Source organism: Trichoplusia ni, chromosome 21 (assembly GCF_003590095.1).
Source record: "Trichoplusia ni isolate ovarian cell line Hi5 chromosome 21, tn1, whole genome shotgun sequence".
In the NCBI taxonomy this organism is placed as follows: domain Eukaryota; kingdom Metazoa; phylum Arthropoda; class Insecta; order Lepidoptera; family Noctuidae; genus Trichoplusia; species Trichoplusia ni.
The window spans coordinates 7,407,426-7,425,227 of record NC_039498.1 but is presented as its reverse complement, the minus strand read 5'-3'; the positions used below and the strand labels follow the sequence as shown (position 1 = coordinate 7,425,227).

Genomic DNA, 17,802 nt, shown 5'->3' with positions numbered 1-17,802 from the left:
ATGCTATCGGGTGCACGCGATGTAAATACTAACTAGACTGCAGCCCTTTTTTAAATGACTTATTTTATTTTTATTTAAACGTTTTTTTTTGTTTCCTGTTACTGAAATAGCGTTATTGGAAAGATTGGTTGTCGTGATTTTGGTTTTGAGAAAGAAGTTTTTTAGGTATTCTTGGTTTGTAGTTGTTCTTCTATGAAATAAGTGTTCACATCAAAGCAGTAGTTTTACCTTAAAACCGTGTTTATCCGATATAACTTTTTTATATTAAAGTCTACTGGTTGTCAGATGCAATAACTCTGGGGCTCTCTCATTGCAACTGCCAAATATTCGAGTCTGGCAGTCGGAAGAAACAATATTGGAACAGTATGGAAGGTTCTCAATATGATTGTCGTGTCTTGAGGTGGAACCTTAGACATTTGACTTTTAAGTCCTGCGGCCCTACCACTAGGTTATCACAGATACAACAGCAATCAATAACGTAACGTTTTAAAAGTGCCTGAGAAACGGCCAATCCCTACTAATATTATAAATGCGAAAGTAACTATGTCAATCTGTTACGCTTTCACGTCTAAACCACTGAACTGATTTTAATGAAATTTGGTACCTTGTTTGGCCTTGAGAAAGAACATCCTGATAGTTTTTATCCCGGACTTTTGAAGAGTTATCTTGGAAACGCGATATAACCGACGACGATCGACGCGGGCGAAGCCGCGGGCTAAAAGCTAGTTTGAAATTATAACTTTCAATCTGATACAGGCATATCATATATGCCTATATTCAGTAGTAGTCAGTATAGTTTCAATTCATAATGATTGAAGAAAGTATGCATCACATTTTATTATGCGTCTGTTCTCTATGTAGTTGTCGGCGAAGGTTCCCGATAGCTTATCACACGGCGATCGAATGACTGACAGTAATAATGATGATGACTTTCTATTCTTCGGGTAAGGACGAAAGGGTCCTGCACCACGCTAACCCACAGCTGTAGGTACTAGACACTTTATAACCAGCACAGCGTATTGCTCAGAAACAGTAAACGATATTTTGAACAGAGACTTGGTCAAAGTGATTTTGAAACTTTAATGGGAGCTAGAGAGGTTAATCTGTTGTTGCTATACTTATCATGATAACTAGGACTGGATAATCAAGTCTAAGATCGAATTATCGCGGTCGAAATTTGCTTTTAATAGTATTTTAAAAAGTTAGTTAGAAATTGTCTTTTAAAAACTATTGACCAGTGGCAAATTGAGGGGTTTTCAAATTGGAATAATAAGTAAGTAGCTATTATTTTCTCAACGTATTTAATAGTGGTTATTGAAGTAAAAGCTTCATGAAGAATTCTGTCGGCAAACAACAGAAGCAAAGACTCACGCACATTAATAGATCATCGACAAAATCCAACATGGCTGATTCCTGCGTAAGCCGAAACAATCAGAATGTTGCGCACGCGCACTCGTCGATTATTCACAATATTCACCGAACGCATGAACGGCGGCAATGTAAAGAAATTAAAAAGAAATAGGGCCATAGACAACACCGCATTGTCTATTGCCATGGCGGCGTTACAAAGGAGGTTGCAACACAGAATTTCTAATGAATTGATTAGTTTATTACGCGTGACATGATGGCCGGGTTTGATTATTTAAAACTGTAATTGTTTGAATTTTAAATAATTTGTGGCGCTGTTGGGAACATATTTGATTAGGTACTTGTTGGCAGGACGTTTAAATTATCAAAAGTGTTTGAAATGTTTTGATTTTCAAACGTCGACAATTACTTCCACGTCGTCTGTATTAATTTTCAGAAAAAATATAATGCTCTCAACCAAACTCAAAGAATCAAAGGCAAGACTCAAGAGATTTTATTATTATACATCATTTGCAGTTTTGGCTTACTCTTATGAAGTCTCAAGGCGCGCTTATACTTAAATAGGTACAATTAGGACGTACATCATCTAAAATAAATTCATTTGATAAATAACTTCGATCCGTAATTAACATATTTCTAAAAAAATATTCTCTTTTTAGTCAAATTCACGACCCAAATTAAAATTACTGTTGCATTGCGTTTTAAGACAAATCCTATTTTTTCTTTACAAGGAGACACGATTGGGTTAGAGTACTTATAAGTAGAAACATAGTCATGTAACTCATGAGACACCCAAGTCATAATTTACCTAATTCACTCACTAATGCAGCGATCAACTGTTAATGTATCAGACAAAATGCAGATAACCTATTGTTCTTTTAGAATGATCAAATTCATTACAATACAATAATCTCAACATATTCCATACACGTAGGTGTGGCGCCATTGTTTTTTGTCAAATTTCCTAGATACACTTTTTATAATCCTGCCGGATTCCAAAAAAATGTGTTACAATAACTTTTTAATATTAATTTTACAATGGATTTATGTTAGGCGCCTTTGCCGCTTGAGAAAAAAAAGAACAATGCAGATTATGTCATAATAAATTGATTTGATTTGGTTATCTGTGGTCTAGCTGTTTAGTATGCATGGGGGAAACATAGATGGCGCCTACCGCAATTTTTAAATTCGTGGGATTTTTTTATTTCATATGCATTTGTCTAAGTATGCAGGGATTTCCGCTCCGGTTTTGTACGCTTGTAATAGTGAATTAATATTGGTTATATGAAACAATGTTTTGAGTGGTTTCTTATTAATGAAGCAAAACGCACGGAAAGAGCGCGGAAGATGTAGCACGGCGGTTCCGGCTTAGTCAGAAAGAGTCGAACACGTCCCTCTTCCTCAAGAGTTGAGTGTCGAAGAGGATTACCCCGCCTTACCAAACACAGAAAGGTGCAAAATCATGAAACTTAATCTTTCTCGCGATGTACGAAATTGAACTCCTTCGAAACGGCTCCACCGCTTCTAATGAAACTTTATATTCATGTTTGGTAGGTCTGAGAATCAGACATCTATTTTTGATAACCCTATTTTTTGTACTTTTTTTATTCCCTTTAACATATTTGCTTGGAAAAACAAGGTTTGCGGAGTTAGCTAGTATTCAATAATACAAGCTTTGCTTAGTTTGAGACTAGATGGCGTTGCGTAAACGTTGTGGAATTTTATTAATATCACTTAATACCAATAATTGTTATTTGATGTCGTGCTATAAGTCACTCTATACTGCGCCGCACCGCTCCCCGCCACAGCGCCCCCTGGCGGCCGCGCGCCGCTTAAATCCATTTCCATGTCGCATTTGTTATGTAAATGCCTGTCGTTTGTGTAAACGGTACCCTCTCTAGTGATAGGGTGAGGTGATATCGATGATTGATTAATATTTTTTAATATATTCCTAGAAATATCATATTTATTTATTAAATATGCAGTTCATTAGAGAGTCTTTCCTCAAAATGAGTTTTAATACCCATGCCTCCTATCTTCTGCTTCTATCTGCTCCAGTTACATTGTCTGGACTTTAAAAGAGGCGATGACACCTAAGGTTTTTTCGACGTTTCTTCTCAGGGTAGTCACTAGCCAGCAAGGAAACGTTTAGGTACTTCAACTAGCTTAAAAATGCCAAGGAGAAGCGATGGCGTTCTTATCGACGGAATAAATTAATGATTTAATTTCAGTAAAATGAAATAATTAGTATTTAGTATTATTCAAATGTGGCGCTGAATCACCCTCATTGAAATTCATATGGATTGAAGAAGTCTGACGTTACAATTATTTGTCCGGTAATATTTAATATGGACTTAAATAACTGGCGCTAAATTGACAGAAACCTTTTTCCATATATCTACCTTATACGCAAAGACTTCAATATACAACTCAAAATCGCCATTCACTCTTATCAAACTTCGTACTCCCACTCCTTCACTAAAACTATCGATACTTTCCCATCCCTAGAAGTCGGTGGAGCATAACATTCATATCAGCGTCCCCCGGCCGACACGAGCGCTGTGAGGCTGCGGAGCCGACAGATATTATCACGATATCACTTGTTTGTGGAGCTTAAGAGATACTCATAATATGTTATTGTTAAGTAATTTTGGAAAAGAAGCTATAGAACCTAACAGAGGACTGCGGCTAAACTACAGCGGCATAAGTTGATCGATGACAGGTTAAGGTACACTTATACGGTCGGTCCGTGGTACCCATCCACACCAATATCACAAAGAGGTCCTCCGTGTTTAAATTGTGGGTTGTGGGTTTCAGCAGTTATTTACACATCTTTGACAGTCGTTACGGGTAGTTAAAAGCTAGAAAGTCTAACAACCAGTCTTACTAAGGAGTATCGTGTATTCGTGTTGCCCAGGAAACTGGGTTAAGGAGGTCAGACATTCAGTCTTTGTAAAATTCTTGTAATCAAGCTAAATAGCGAGAATTCTAGGACGATGATGGTGATGATATTAAACGCAGCAACTGCAACAATCGCGATTTGGACTCTCTACAATGAGAAATTCGTACAAAATGGTTAAAAACAAACTTGCAATAAATGTTGACCCACAGAAATAACATTACCACCGTCACTGGCGTCACTCAACCTCGATTGCTAATTTAATTATGTCGTTGTATAAGCAGCTACAGAAATACATCGTCAGTAAAAATTACACCTTTCTATCATGGTTCATGGGATTCAGTCTATTGACAGGCGGTCATTCAGTCTTGATAATAGGCAATTTTTGCCCTTTTTATTTAGGAAATTAAAAAAATTCGCGATTTCTGCCATCAGTAAGATCAAATCAAATCAAAATTCAATTTCTACACCTATCAATCTAGCAAACGTTACTCATAAACAATATTTTACACATCAATAATCAACAATACACAACAATTACTAATAACATTTGACAGACAGGGGTGCCAACTGTTAGAAAAAAAACCGTCTAATTGTGGCACAAAGACTTCAGCGTACTCCGCCGTATATTTTAAAAGTTTATAGCTATAGTTGACTGTGAATTTTATTCTCGCCTTGTGACCCTTGTAAAGGGACAATTAATAAGATCATAATGGATGGATTAAATGGGGACCGCCCACAAATATACGCTGGTAATGGCGCAGGGCGTGACGGGGGACAGAGGCAGATATGGGATAAAATGTTATTGTTGTGTATAGATGTAGTAGGATGCCGTTAGGAGTTTGTTAATAAAGATTCTGTATTTAATGTTCTCTAGGCTTATTATAGAATTAATTTTTAAACCTCAAAATATGGCTGAAATTTAAAAACAAGCATTAATTTTGCAGACTTTTTTACATACAAAAAAAATGGCAATTGCAAGTTGGACACGCACTAAGGGTTCTGTAGAAATAAGCTAAAGATAAACGAATTTGTTTGGTTTTAGGGATTGGAATTAAATTTAAGACGAACCCACTTTAAAAGTCAACTTTTACTAGGCCCTAAGGATTCTTGGCAGGTTCACAAATGTCATCTGTCGACGTACTTAAGTAATAAGAAGTTTCTTACCGATTTATCTCAGAATTGATCAAAATCAAGAGATTTTATTTCGAATAGGCCCTTGTCCAGGCACTTTCAAAACGTTAAGGTGATGGCTCTAGTTGATCTTACCACGATAATGTCGTTTGCACTCCACTGCAGTCAACCACGCCCCCAACAAACCGCCACACGTAACTAATTGGTTGTCTAGGAGTTATACTTATGCTAGATTAACTTAGAAAGGTAGTTTTGGTTATCACTCTTAAAAAAAATAGAGATCTAGTCCTTTTGTCCATAAACATTAAAGTCACATGCCCAAAGTAACCTCACTCAGATCAAGCATTTGCGCATCTCACAAATTCTTGCAGTTGTAGGTAAATACCTACTGGTTTTCAATGGGTGCGTTTTCTTTTAGCTTAGCCCAAATTAACTAGGAGTTATTTGAAGATTATCCTTTCGATAAAAACCGTGGAAATATCAAAAATATTCGACAAACCTTTAAAACGAGCGACGCAACTGACCAAACGTTTTTGAGGCGAATTTAAAACTGAAAACTCCTGTTTAGCCTATAAATTACACCGACCAGGTGCCATAACCGCTACAATATCTGACTTTAAACGCTGACTACACAATGACACTAACTGTGTGTCATTGTGTCACTCCCTACCGCCCCGCCCCAGATTAGCGTTAGCCTGACACATCTGCGATACACAACTGTTGCTCGTTTTGTTATTAATAGTTAGATTATAAATAAAGTAAATTATTTTATAGTATTAATGTGTTTTTATGGAAGATTTGCGACCATATGTGTTTTTTCATGGCAGCAAATTGTAATTGTGCGCAACTTGGTTGTGCGTTCGTACACAATCAACCAAAGATTATATTAACGGTTTCGTTTGCACATTAGACCGGGCAAAGCATTATATTAATCAATCCATCGAAAAGTAATTTATCCAAAATAGCCTTCTAAGCTAATAGCTTCTAGCACTTTTTGAAGGTTAAGTTACATGTTACAGCACCCAGCTTCGCCCTCCCTAGTGCTCTTGCTGTGAGAGAAGAAACGACACAACAAACTCTCCAGAAGCAAACTGCTTTTCCGTTTACTAACACTAAAATAAAAATGTAACAATAAGAATTTAAAACTCAGTTACCAAGATTGAATGACTGTTTTATAAAAACTTAGTTAAATTTTCTTTATATTTTGCAACATCAACAATGTATCGTTATCTTTTATTTTAAGCCAAAGTTAGTTTAGGCAACAAATCTGGATCTGTAACAGCAGAGGAAAACGAACTCTATGTTTATTAAATGTAGTCTTAAATTAAACAAACTGGTAATAACGTAAAAATCTGCTCTAATTTTTAATGCAAACAAAATATTTCTTGTTGAAATATAACCTTAATCGTCTCTACATAAGGTTGGGTTTTATTTGCCGGTTATCATGCAAGAGAGCTGTCTATCGGACACGCCCGTCAAACATACAGGGTGAGTATGAAAGGTGTTATTTTTAGAAATGTTGTGATAGAGCTCTTTCGTCCATAGTTAATTATTATTTTGCTCCTACTAATCATAGCGTCCTATACCTAATACGATGGTGATATTCTTTAGCCTTCCTTAATAAATGGATTATCTAACGCTGAAAGACTTTTATCAAATCGGACCAGTAGTTTCAGAGATTTGAGCGTACAGAAATCACCTCATGTTTTGAATTTTAGTATAGATTTAAAAATAGGATCAAATATTGAAAGGAACAAATAAATTGTTTAATAAAAGACCAAGAAAAGGGGTGAAAGGTAAAATAAGCATTAAGATGGTTACAATAACAAATAAATAATATTATGAAGGAATAAACTTTGCTAGTTTGTAACATTGTACCTCTGCAATAACAGGACCGATATTGATGCAGGCTCGGGTTAACTATAAACATATCTAATGTGCGTAGAAAAATGAGGTAAAATTAAATGCAGTACTACAGATCACACGTTTTTAATATTGATAATAATTTGACATTATTATAGGCATTGTTTTATATAATATACATGTTACACTACGCGTCGACTTGGTTTTCAGAAGCTGGTTGGACCTTTGCTCATGTAAATACATTATCCCAATCAAGAGTCAAAAAATCTCGTAGAAAATTGTCCCTCTGACAAGTGACAGTGACATTTCTACAATCGTCAATGTCAGTAGGAAACTCAAAATGTACGATGACAGGTCCAAGTCACGTGACCTATCGAAATTAAGTATACTGTTTTAAAAACCACTCCCGCAGTAAGGAATTTAATCCTTGTGTGGCGGGGGTTTTACAAACATACAGACATATTAAAAAGAATTGTCATTTGAATGCATTTATGCTATTCATTCAGTATTGAACCATTTCTGGGCACGTTTATATACGAAGGATTTCAGCAAATGTTATTTAAAATTCAACATTACCTATATTCACAAATATACTATATGTATACTTAAATTTTTGTTTTAACTTGGAAAATAGAGCCAGCACTGTTTCTTTGGAATCAATTCAAAATAACGTCAAAACGAATCAGCTCGAAAAACCAAATCGACAAAAATAAATACATCACTAAAAATTAACTCGGCCGTCCGTTTTGGAACTGTCTCAAATTATTGCTCATTGACATTCGCCCAGGGACGTCATAGGGGTTGCGATTCAGTATCGATTCGCGATCGAGACGATTCGAATCGATTTTCGTCGCGCTGAGGAAGGCCGACGTCTGCGATTGGAGTAGGCTGCCAGGCAAAGGCTGTTGCCTATCCAGCCTGTATTGTAGGTTCTGTTTCTCCATCTGGTGATGCTGGGTCCTGATTGCGAACCGGTTCACGTGAACAGGTATCGGGACCACTATCTTGGTCCCTGACGTATTCTTGCTGGAGTGGCTGCCGGACGCGAGGCCGGCTTTCACCCGTTTCCATTTCGCTCGACGATTTTGGAACCATATTTTTACCTGTGGAAGAAGAGATAATTTGAATGGTTGTAAACTTAGCTAGCAGTCTTAGATCTAGTTTTACAAAATATTGATGGCGCTGTGAACTAGTTTTAGTGTTGTGTAATTTGTATGTTTTCATTTTGAATTTATCATGGCAACACTATTTACCTAACACAAATACCGTCGTGTCTTGAATGATTTATGATATTTTGCTGATAGGTTGCAATTTCAATACATTTTGATCAAAATCTACATACATTGTTCTATTATGAGAACAACAAGTCCTTCCCATTTATTGTTCATTTTTATAGCCGCTTCGATAAATTTGATAATAATAATAATAAATAATAAATGCGGACAACATCACATACATTGTTCTGAACCCAAAGTAAGTTGCTGAAGCACTTGTGTTATGGAATTCAGATACAACGAAGGTACCACAAACACCCAGACCCGAGACAATGTAGAAATGTGAATTTTTACATTGACCCGACCGGGGATCGAACCCGGGACCTCAGAGCTAGCGACACCTTGAAACCGGTGCTTATGCCACTCGACCACGGAGGTCGTCAAATAATATATGTCATTACCACAATTCTGTCAAATTCGGCGACACCTCGAATGTCTAAATTCGTCCAGCTGTTTGAAGTGTTGAGCATCACCTTAATTTACATTTTAACTTAATTTGTTTCGTATGAAAGGAGTATCTTATGTGCGAGTGACCTTAGACAAAAGTTTGGAAAAATCTGTCAAACCATTTAAAAGTGGTGATATTTTTCATCTATTTTTTTATTTGTAAGTCGTTACCTGTACTTCACTAAGCTTCAGCGCGGACGCTATCTGCGACCTCTCGGTGAGGCTGAGGTACTTCTTGGCGTGGAACTCCCGCTCCAGCTCCAGCAGCTGCTCCGAGGTGAAGGCGGTGCGGCGCCGGCGCGCCTTGCTCTCGCGAGGGTTGTCCGCTGAGTCTTCTGGGTCTGCCTCGGATTCATTACCTGTGGGATAAAAATATTATCATCTAGACATGTCAAATTGTCGTCTGAATTGATCAGGAGTTGTAGTGCACCTTAGAATGATCAAGTATCTGTGATCAACATCCTGCCCCGCATAGTCTGACCGACTGTCGGTCTGTCTGTCATCAGGCTGTCATCTCTTTAACCATGACAGATACTAGACTTGATTTTCACGGATACTGTATTATGTTGCCACTATTACAGCAAAAATAAATTTTCGAATAACCAGAGGTTAATACAATCACCAATTCGATGGGTTAAAATCTTCTAAGCAAATTCGGTGATACATTTTTTTCTTATTTGTACGGAACTCCTTGTGACCCGAATCTGTCTCGCTCTTGGCCGTTTTTCCGAAAGATTCGCATTTAAAAGTATGTAAATATATCTTTATACTCAACACCGAGCCAAAAACGTAGATTCATTACTTTCATGTTACAAAAAAACCGAACCTATTAGTAGATGATTTGTGACTATCTGTCAGGAAAACTATTAGCGCTCCCCATTTCCCGCGCATTCTGTAATGGCGGCAGTTTATCTGTCATTGCTGATCTAATAGCCGAGTTTATTGCGGTGCAGTTGGTAGCTGACAGTGGCTACATGAAGTATGTAGCAAAGAGTTTTGATAGCTCAATTTGATGCAACATTTACTTACGAATGTTCAAACAATTTTACATGATAAATGTTATTCGTTTGTTTAAAATTATGGTGCCAATGTTTGTAATAACTATAAGTATGAAACTTAAATTTTCTAATTGATTCAATAGACCTTTGTTTTCATAGAAATTCATCATTTTAGGACTAATTAATAAAAAAATGGGTTCCGTGGTGGTTATGAATTCAGTCTGTATAAGAGTCCTAAAAACCTCTATATCATACCACAAAATGCATCCAACTAGCAATAAACAACATCATTTAGTTAATAAGAAAGCATTCTTCCTCTCTACAAATATGCGCCCAGTAGCGTCCATAATTGTTTCTATGCCTAACCTACCAACTATTAAAATATACATTATGGAAGCAATAAACATTGGATATTGAAACACGAAACCGTTTGAGAAACATTTAAGTCAACCATTTTCGATCAGCGCACAGACCCACGCAAATATTTTTCTCAAGAACTTTTCATCCTCTCAACGTAACCAAGAAACTTTCCCTTCAAAACTCAAACGTAATTTGGTATTTTGTCGTGTGTCAGTCTCCCCAGTTTTTGCGACGTCTCAGTTCGTCCGAATGGTCTATAAAAAGCTATGGCCGGCCGAGTCAGCGCCACGCCTCCTCGGACCAACCTCAGATTGTGAGGGGAAGCTAAATGGTGACCGAAATAAAGATTATTGTTTTGGGAAAAAGTAATCTTTAATTTATAGTTTTTTGTAGTAGTAGTAGTAGGTGGCTAATGTACAGTGACTTAATATGATAGTAGGCTAAAGCTGAGACATGGTTGTTATGAATGAGATAGAATATTGATTTTTATTTTGTATAATCACTTAAAAGTCGAGAATTTTGCTCACTTTTAGTTAGTCAAAGCTTTATGAGTAAAAACCTTAAATATATCCGATGATTTAAAGACATTTTTGGGCCTAGAAGAATTCCGTTCGACAAATTGGTATAATTCTATTTCAAAAGGCGCCAAATCCCTACTTCCCTACTAATATTAAAAATGCGAAAGTAACTCTGTCTGTCTGTCTGTCTGTTACGCACTTTCACGTCTAAACCACTCAACTCATTTTAATGAAATTTGGTACAGAGATAGAGTTGACGTTGGGAAAGAACATAGGATAGTTTTTATCCCGGACTTTTGAAGAGTTATCTTGGAAACGCGATATAACCGACGTCGACGCGGGTGAAGCCGCGGGCGGAAAGCTAGTTTACCATAAAAAATTACCAAAAACTGCCTTTTAAAACTGACTCATTTCTCATCAAGTGTTCTTTCCTTTGCCCTCTGTGTACCGGAGCTGAGGTAACCCTCTCGGACATAATTTTATTGTAACTATGGTTCACTTGAAACCCTGAAATAACCTTCTCGACAACTGGTGCGAAGTACTTCACTGCCAGCACTTAAATGATACAAAGAAACAATAATAACTATTAATGAGGAAGTAAGAAACATGAATGCTGCATCAATGTATTGATCCTTAGCTTGGGGTATTGGAAACTTGCCACAGACCACAAGAGCTTATAATAAAACGGCAGTGGTAAGTTAGGAATATAGCAATAGTAATTAATTATTGAAGCAAGTACCTAATTAAAAAGTTAGAATTATGGCCCCGATTTGTATATTTGATTCAATTTAAATCAATTTGTTTTGCAGTATAAACATAGCCTGTATAGCTTGGATAAAAAAAGGTAAAATCAATAACTCAATAGCTACCATTTTTATAACAAACAAATTAAAACATCTTTCCTTATATTTTACCATCTTAAAAAACATCCAACAAACTCGATTTCCATGAACACAGCGATAAAGGCTCCCTTTAACAAATAAATATATTTATTCCTCACGAGCGCACATCGATTGACAGTTATCGAGAGCGCTAAACGAATTGTAAAGTCCGCCATTTTAATATTGCCGCCATAATGCACAGATAACAACGAGAAAACCAAAACACAACTGCAAACGTACTTTGTAAATGCATAAAGCCCCGCGCATTCGCGATTCGAATTTTAAATTTATAGAATGTAGCGGCGAGTTAAATCGATTGTGTACTCGATTTACTCGAATCAGATGAATCGATTACCAAATCAAAATGGCGGTCACGATTTATTTCAGTTTAAATTTTCTCGCTGTCACTTTGGCAGTTTTCCTCGAACGAGACGGATTGGGTATTGTAGTGCGATTGATGTATTTGTTTATTTCACTTTTTTGTGATGATTGTAAATTTCGTTTTATGGTTAAGCTGAATTGTCTTGTTATTGAGTTTTATAGATTTCGACGGAATTTTCTCACATAATTTTATTAAGTATTGTTTTAAAATTCTCTTTTGCGTGACAGCATGCTGTTTTTATACAACAGTGAAAAGTGTGCCTCCTTTTTCGGTATTTACAATGAGATCTGTGCTTAAAGTTTTTATTAAAATAAGAATCTTCCCGACGGAAGGAATAATTTAGCGTGTGTCGCACATGTGGGATTTGTATTTCCTAGTTTCCTACATAATGCAAACAAAGGTATAAACTGTAGAGTCGGTTTAAAATTATTTTCATCATCATCATCATCAGCCCATATTCGTCTACTGCTGGACATAGGCCTCCCCTATTGAACACCATCTAGATCTATCTTCGGCTGCTCGCATCCGCAAATTATTTTATGTTACATAAATTCTAACATTGCAAGTTTTCGGTTTTTATTCGATTTCATGTTCATGTCAAGGATTCTTGTATTTAAAATTTTCGGAACTTTTGATGTGCTTTATCGAAAGTGTATGAACACTATTTATGGAGCAGCAAAAGTGATTAATAAAGATAAAATTTAAATTTATTCTAACGATACTACACAATATTTTTATTTTCCGTAGGTAAATCGAGATTTAGATTTGTTGGTTTCATACATAATATGACATATAATGTACATCCGTAAACACTAAACATCTTATAAGTGTAGATCAAATAAAAAATCTATTGAATTTACAAAGTAGGTATGGGTCGAGGTATTGATCCCCAATGCATCCAACATTTCGCGCCCAATTATTTTTGAACGGACTCTTTGAAATAACCATATTGAATTATAATTTAGAACAAAACTATAATAAATTTACGATTTTATTTTTCTTTTTGATGGATAGGTACTCGAGTGTCTGCAGTATTATTGCAAAGTTAGATATACTTACTAACTTGCTTGACAAGCAAGTACCTAATGAAAGATATTCATCTCCGTACTGCCAAATTTATGTGAATCGCTTAAAAAGGACCTCCAAAGGTTATAAACGCGTGGCGGTGACTCACTAATTTAAAAAATCGAGAAAAAAACGGTATTTATTTATTAAATCATACAACAAGTTCTTTAGGTCATATCTACGAGTCACAAAAATACGTATCATAAAAAAGGTCAAATTGACAGCTGTCACCTGGCGAATTCCCGCCAAAAGTGAACAGCTCGCGTCAATTTCACGCTACAGATGCGTCCTAGTGGCGTGAAATAATCTCTTTAAATGTCAAGCAGCCATTTCTAATTGGGTTATTTGTTGATTTTATGGTAAGGGCCTGGGGTCGAGTGGGAAAATTGGAACCTCAGAGTACAGAATTGGGTATGACGAATTGTTGTAATTTTTATGCGAACTTAGCTTTATCCCTACTTTACCAGAAATGTGTAGGCCAGATAGCTAGGCATTAAGCGAGTACTACTAAGTAGAAAAAGATATTGCCCTGGCCTGGTTTGATACCCTCAATCGAACCTAGATTTTTTTGAGCCACGCTGAAAATCATTGCTGACAACGTAAATAATTAGTTGTACAGCCCAAGAGAGAAAGAAGTGAGTCGATCACAGGCTAAGCTACTCTGGACGCGGTTGGTCCGTAGATGGGTGACCAACTTTGTCATAACGAGTTCCTTCGTGTTTCGGAAAGCATTCATGCCATAAATGGTATATATTTTGGACCTCTATTTTTTAAATCTGGTTTTCATGACATTAACTAAACTAAAAAATAATCAGATTCACATTACATTTAATAGATTAGACCACCAATTATTCAAGCGGATTTGTTAACAAATTCAATTTACCACTGTTAAGTACTCTCTGAATTGTGGCATAAATATTACCTTATACTAAAACATACCCAACCTTCGGATGCAGTCGGTTAAAACCGTCGCAAAGACGAGCTCCAACATCCAAGGTGTGTTGGTAATGCTTTGAAGGCGTGTCTGACGTCGATACGTCATCATTCACGAGATATATATCGGCGGGACTCAGGGAATCTGTTACGAGACGTCGGCAGATAGAGGTGTTCAGATCTGGATGTGTTTTGAGGAAGATCTCGAAGGGAAATAAAGGTGTAATGGAGGTTGTAGAGTAGAAGGGAATGTTATTTTTGCGCCAAAAATAAGTACAGGATTTGATTACAAAGATAAATAGCTTCATGGTGCTCTTATGGGAGGTCTAAGTAGTGCCGATAAGAGCAATAAAACAAATATTCTTTGCCCTCATTTGATAGTCTCCTATATTGTTTTATTTGAAAAAGCCTACTGGTTTAAATTGCTGGGCAAAGGGCTCCCCCAAATTACTAAGCGATTCTCTATCCTATCTTCTAACAAGCCAAAGTGTTGTATGATTTGCGCGAAACGCTTATTATTTGTAACGCTAACTAAAATCAAAATCCAGTAAAGACAATTGTTTACCGAGATAAAAAGAAAATCGCGATCATTATCATTAAAAAGAGAAAGTCGCAAAGAGGGCCAAATAAATATTAGGACGTAACATAAAATATAAAAAAAACATGCAGGCATAATCTTAAATCGAACGGAAAACATGTTACTTTTAATATTAATACTATTTTATCCCAAAACTAGCAATTTGAGCATCTATCTAAGCTCAACGGAGCAGAAGTTTCACTTGTAAACGAACGTATTTTGCAAAATTTACCGTCGGAAACACGGCATTAAAATGGAATGGAAAGAGGAAAAAGGCAAATTCTTGAAAGATCTATAATTACTTATACAAATTTTGCAGAGCTGATTGAAAAATATATATGCTACCCGAAATTAAGTGATAAAGGTAAACACGGCTGTATTTTGCCATATCTTAAACTAGTCTCTATGCATTAATGTTGATGTTTGTTTGAGACACCGCGGGCGGAATATTAAGATTTTTATAAACAGACTTAAAAAAGGAGGCTTTTAGTTTGATCTGTTTGTATGTATTTATGTTTGTTTCATCATCGTTTTATTATCATCCTTATCTATATATGTATAACCCACAGCTGAGTAAAGGCCTTCCTTTGTTTATGGTGTTCTCCTATCTCTTGCCCACCGCATCCACCCTTCTCTAGAATGAGTAGACCAGTTACCTACAAATCTAAAAGCGCTAATGTCGAAAAACCGCTTACAATTCAATCTCGTGTCCAAAAGTAATGCAATAAATACGAGTAATGAGACATAGTTTCATCGATCAATATACTATCAAAAACTTCCTTCCATTTCTGAGGTTTACGTTGCAGCAAAGAATAGACTCTTAGTTATAGTGAAAATAGATTGAAACAAATATAATATGGTAGCTCAGTTTTAAGCAAAGGGCGGAGGACTGGGTGTTGTAACGCAACTTTGGGGAGGCCTATGTCTGTTAATGGATCGCAATAGGATGAGTTTATTTATAACTAGTATTTATAACTAGCTGTTGTCCGCGACTTCGTCCCCGTGGTTAGAAGATATAAATTAGGAATTTTTTAACGAAAGCCCTCGAAGATTAATATTTTTCCCCGTTTTTGCCACATTTTCCATTGTATCTTCGCTCCTATTAGTTGCAGCGTGATGTTATATAGCCTAAAACCTTCCTCAATTAATGGTCTGTTGAACGCAAAGATTTTTTCAATTTGAACCAGTAGTTCCTGAGATTAGCGCGTTCAAACAAACAAACAAACAAACTCTTCAGCTTTTGTATATTAGTATAGAGCATAGATATGAAGACAAAATTAGAAAGTCATGAATCATTAGCTACGAATAAAAAGAAATGTATGTTATTTCAATACAATTTGAGCTACATCTGAGCCTATGTGACCTATGTCTTATGTTTATAGTATTTGTGTACACAAAACAATCAAGGAACTTTCGAATTCAACCTTCTTGTCATAACACACTGGTACATATACAAGTAATTACAGCAACGTTTAATTAGGTAAAGATAATCATTTAAATGAATAATGTAACAGCACTCCTTATCTCGGAGGCGGGCACTTACACTTCCGAGTCGGATTTTAAAACTAATGTGGCTGTTAACAAATAATTAATGTTTGATAATTTGATGTTTTCCTTTTCATCTCTAAAACTGCTGCACCATTTGCGATAAAACTTAAAAACACAAACCTGGGTTAGTATCCTCTCCGCCATCGCTCTCCGCCTCGCTCCCAACACTGACAGGGCTTTCTCTCTTTTCTTCCCGATCTCTTGCTGGAGTTGGAACAGTCCCCAACACCCTCAACCAAGGTTCAGGATAGCCCAACAAAAATGGGAAACCATTTTGCTGAAGGAACGGAGCGTAATATCTCATCTGGTTCAATCCATCCAATCTCTCATTTTCTTCATCTTCTGAAGTCTTAGAACTTTCTGATACGTTGTTCTCAATGTCAATCTCCGGTGATTTTCTATCCCCGATCAGCGATTCTATAGAAAACGGCTTAGGGATTTTCTTCTGCGTCTGAGTTTCTGATAAGTCTAAATTTGATTCCATTATCACACAATCACTTTTCAGTCTTAATTTTATTGCTTTATCTGTCCATATTTATTTTAACACAACACTATTATATCACTTATTTAAAAACAAATCACTGTTGTAAAAATTGTTTGCGGTTTAAAAATGTATTTTTAAAAATAAATTCTCGATTTAAATTGTCGCGTGCATACGTCTGTGCCCGGCGAGTTGCCCGCGCTCACTCACTCGCCACGCCTACTACAGGGTGTAGTCAAAACGTTATTTTATTTTATTACAACCGGACAAGGGAATGTAAGCTTTATTGCGACCCTCATAATACTTCTATTATTATCCGTTTAATGCATCGCTAACAAGCCTATTATCACGAAAAAAATATCGAAAATCAACCTTATCTGCTTGCCTTAGAGATAATTTTGGCTAAACAATGGTCGGGTTCAGAAAAATCTAACCTATTATCGAATTTAAACTCTATTTTACACTACATAAGATTTAAAATTACTTACACACATCTCCACTCGCAACCTTCTTAGTCTGAGTAAGAAATGATTAGGAACTCTTTTGTGTGTGTGCGAAAGGGTCAGAAAGTGACTTTTGTATATGTTAGAAAGAGCCAAAGGTATTGGTATTTGTGGAGGCAGAGTACATCGGTAATTGGTGATCACGATGTTTTGTCGATGTCAGCGCCGAGTCGAACTTTTATCGTTTTGTGCTGCGTTTGGTATGGATTCGTTACTTTCTTCCGATTTTAGTTATTTTAGGAGTAAATCTAAAAATATGGCAAACAGAAAATGTTTTTATCTATACTTACTTACTTATACTAATATATAAAGCTGAAGAGTTTGTTTGTTTGAACGCGCTAATCTCAGGAACTACTGGTCCAAATTGAAAAATTCTTTTTGTGTTGAATAGACCATTCATCGAGGAAGGCTTTAGGCTATAAACCATCACGTTGCGACTAATAGGAGCGAAGATACAATGGGAAATTTGAAAAAAAATAGGGCAGGTATAAATCATAACTTATATCTTCTACCCACGGGAACGAAGTCGCGGGCAGCATCTTATAACATGATAGTCATGTTTGACGATGGA

General features: G+C 36.3%; 1 protein-coding gene across 1 annotated transcript; it reads right to left on the bottom strand.

Annotated features, from left to right (window-relative positions):
* Positions 1-7,879: 7,879 nt before the first annotated feature.
* On the bottom strand, positions 7,880-16,797 carry LOC113504254 (homeobox protein unplugged-like). The gene is made up of 3 exons (XM_026886470.1): positions 16,368-16,797; positions 9,157-9,344; positions 7,880-8,367 (listed from the first exon to the last, which is right to left on the bottom strand). The coding sequence occupies exons 1-3, from the start codon at positions 16,729-16,731 to the stop codon at positions 7,993-7,995; spliced, it is 927 nt and encodes a 308-aa protein (XP_026742271.1). The 5' UTR covers positions 16,732-16,797; the 3' UTR covers positions 7,880-7,992.
* Between the last annotated feature and the right edge of the window lie 1,005 nt (positions 16,798-17,802).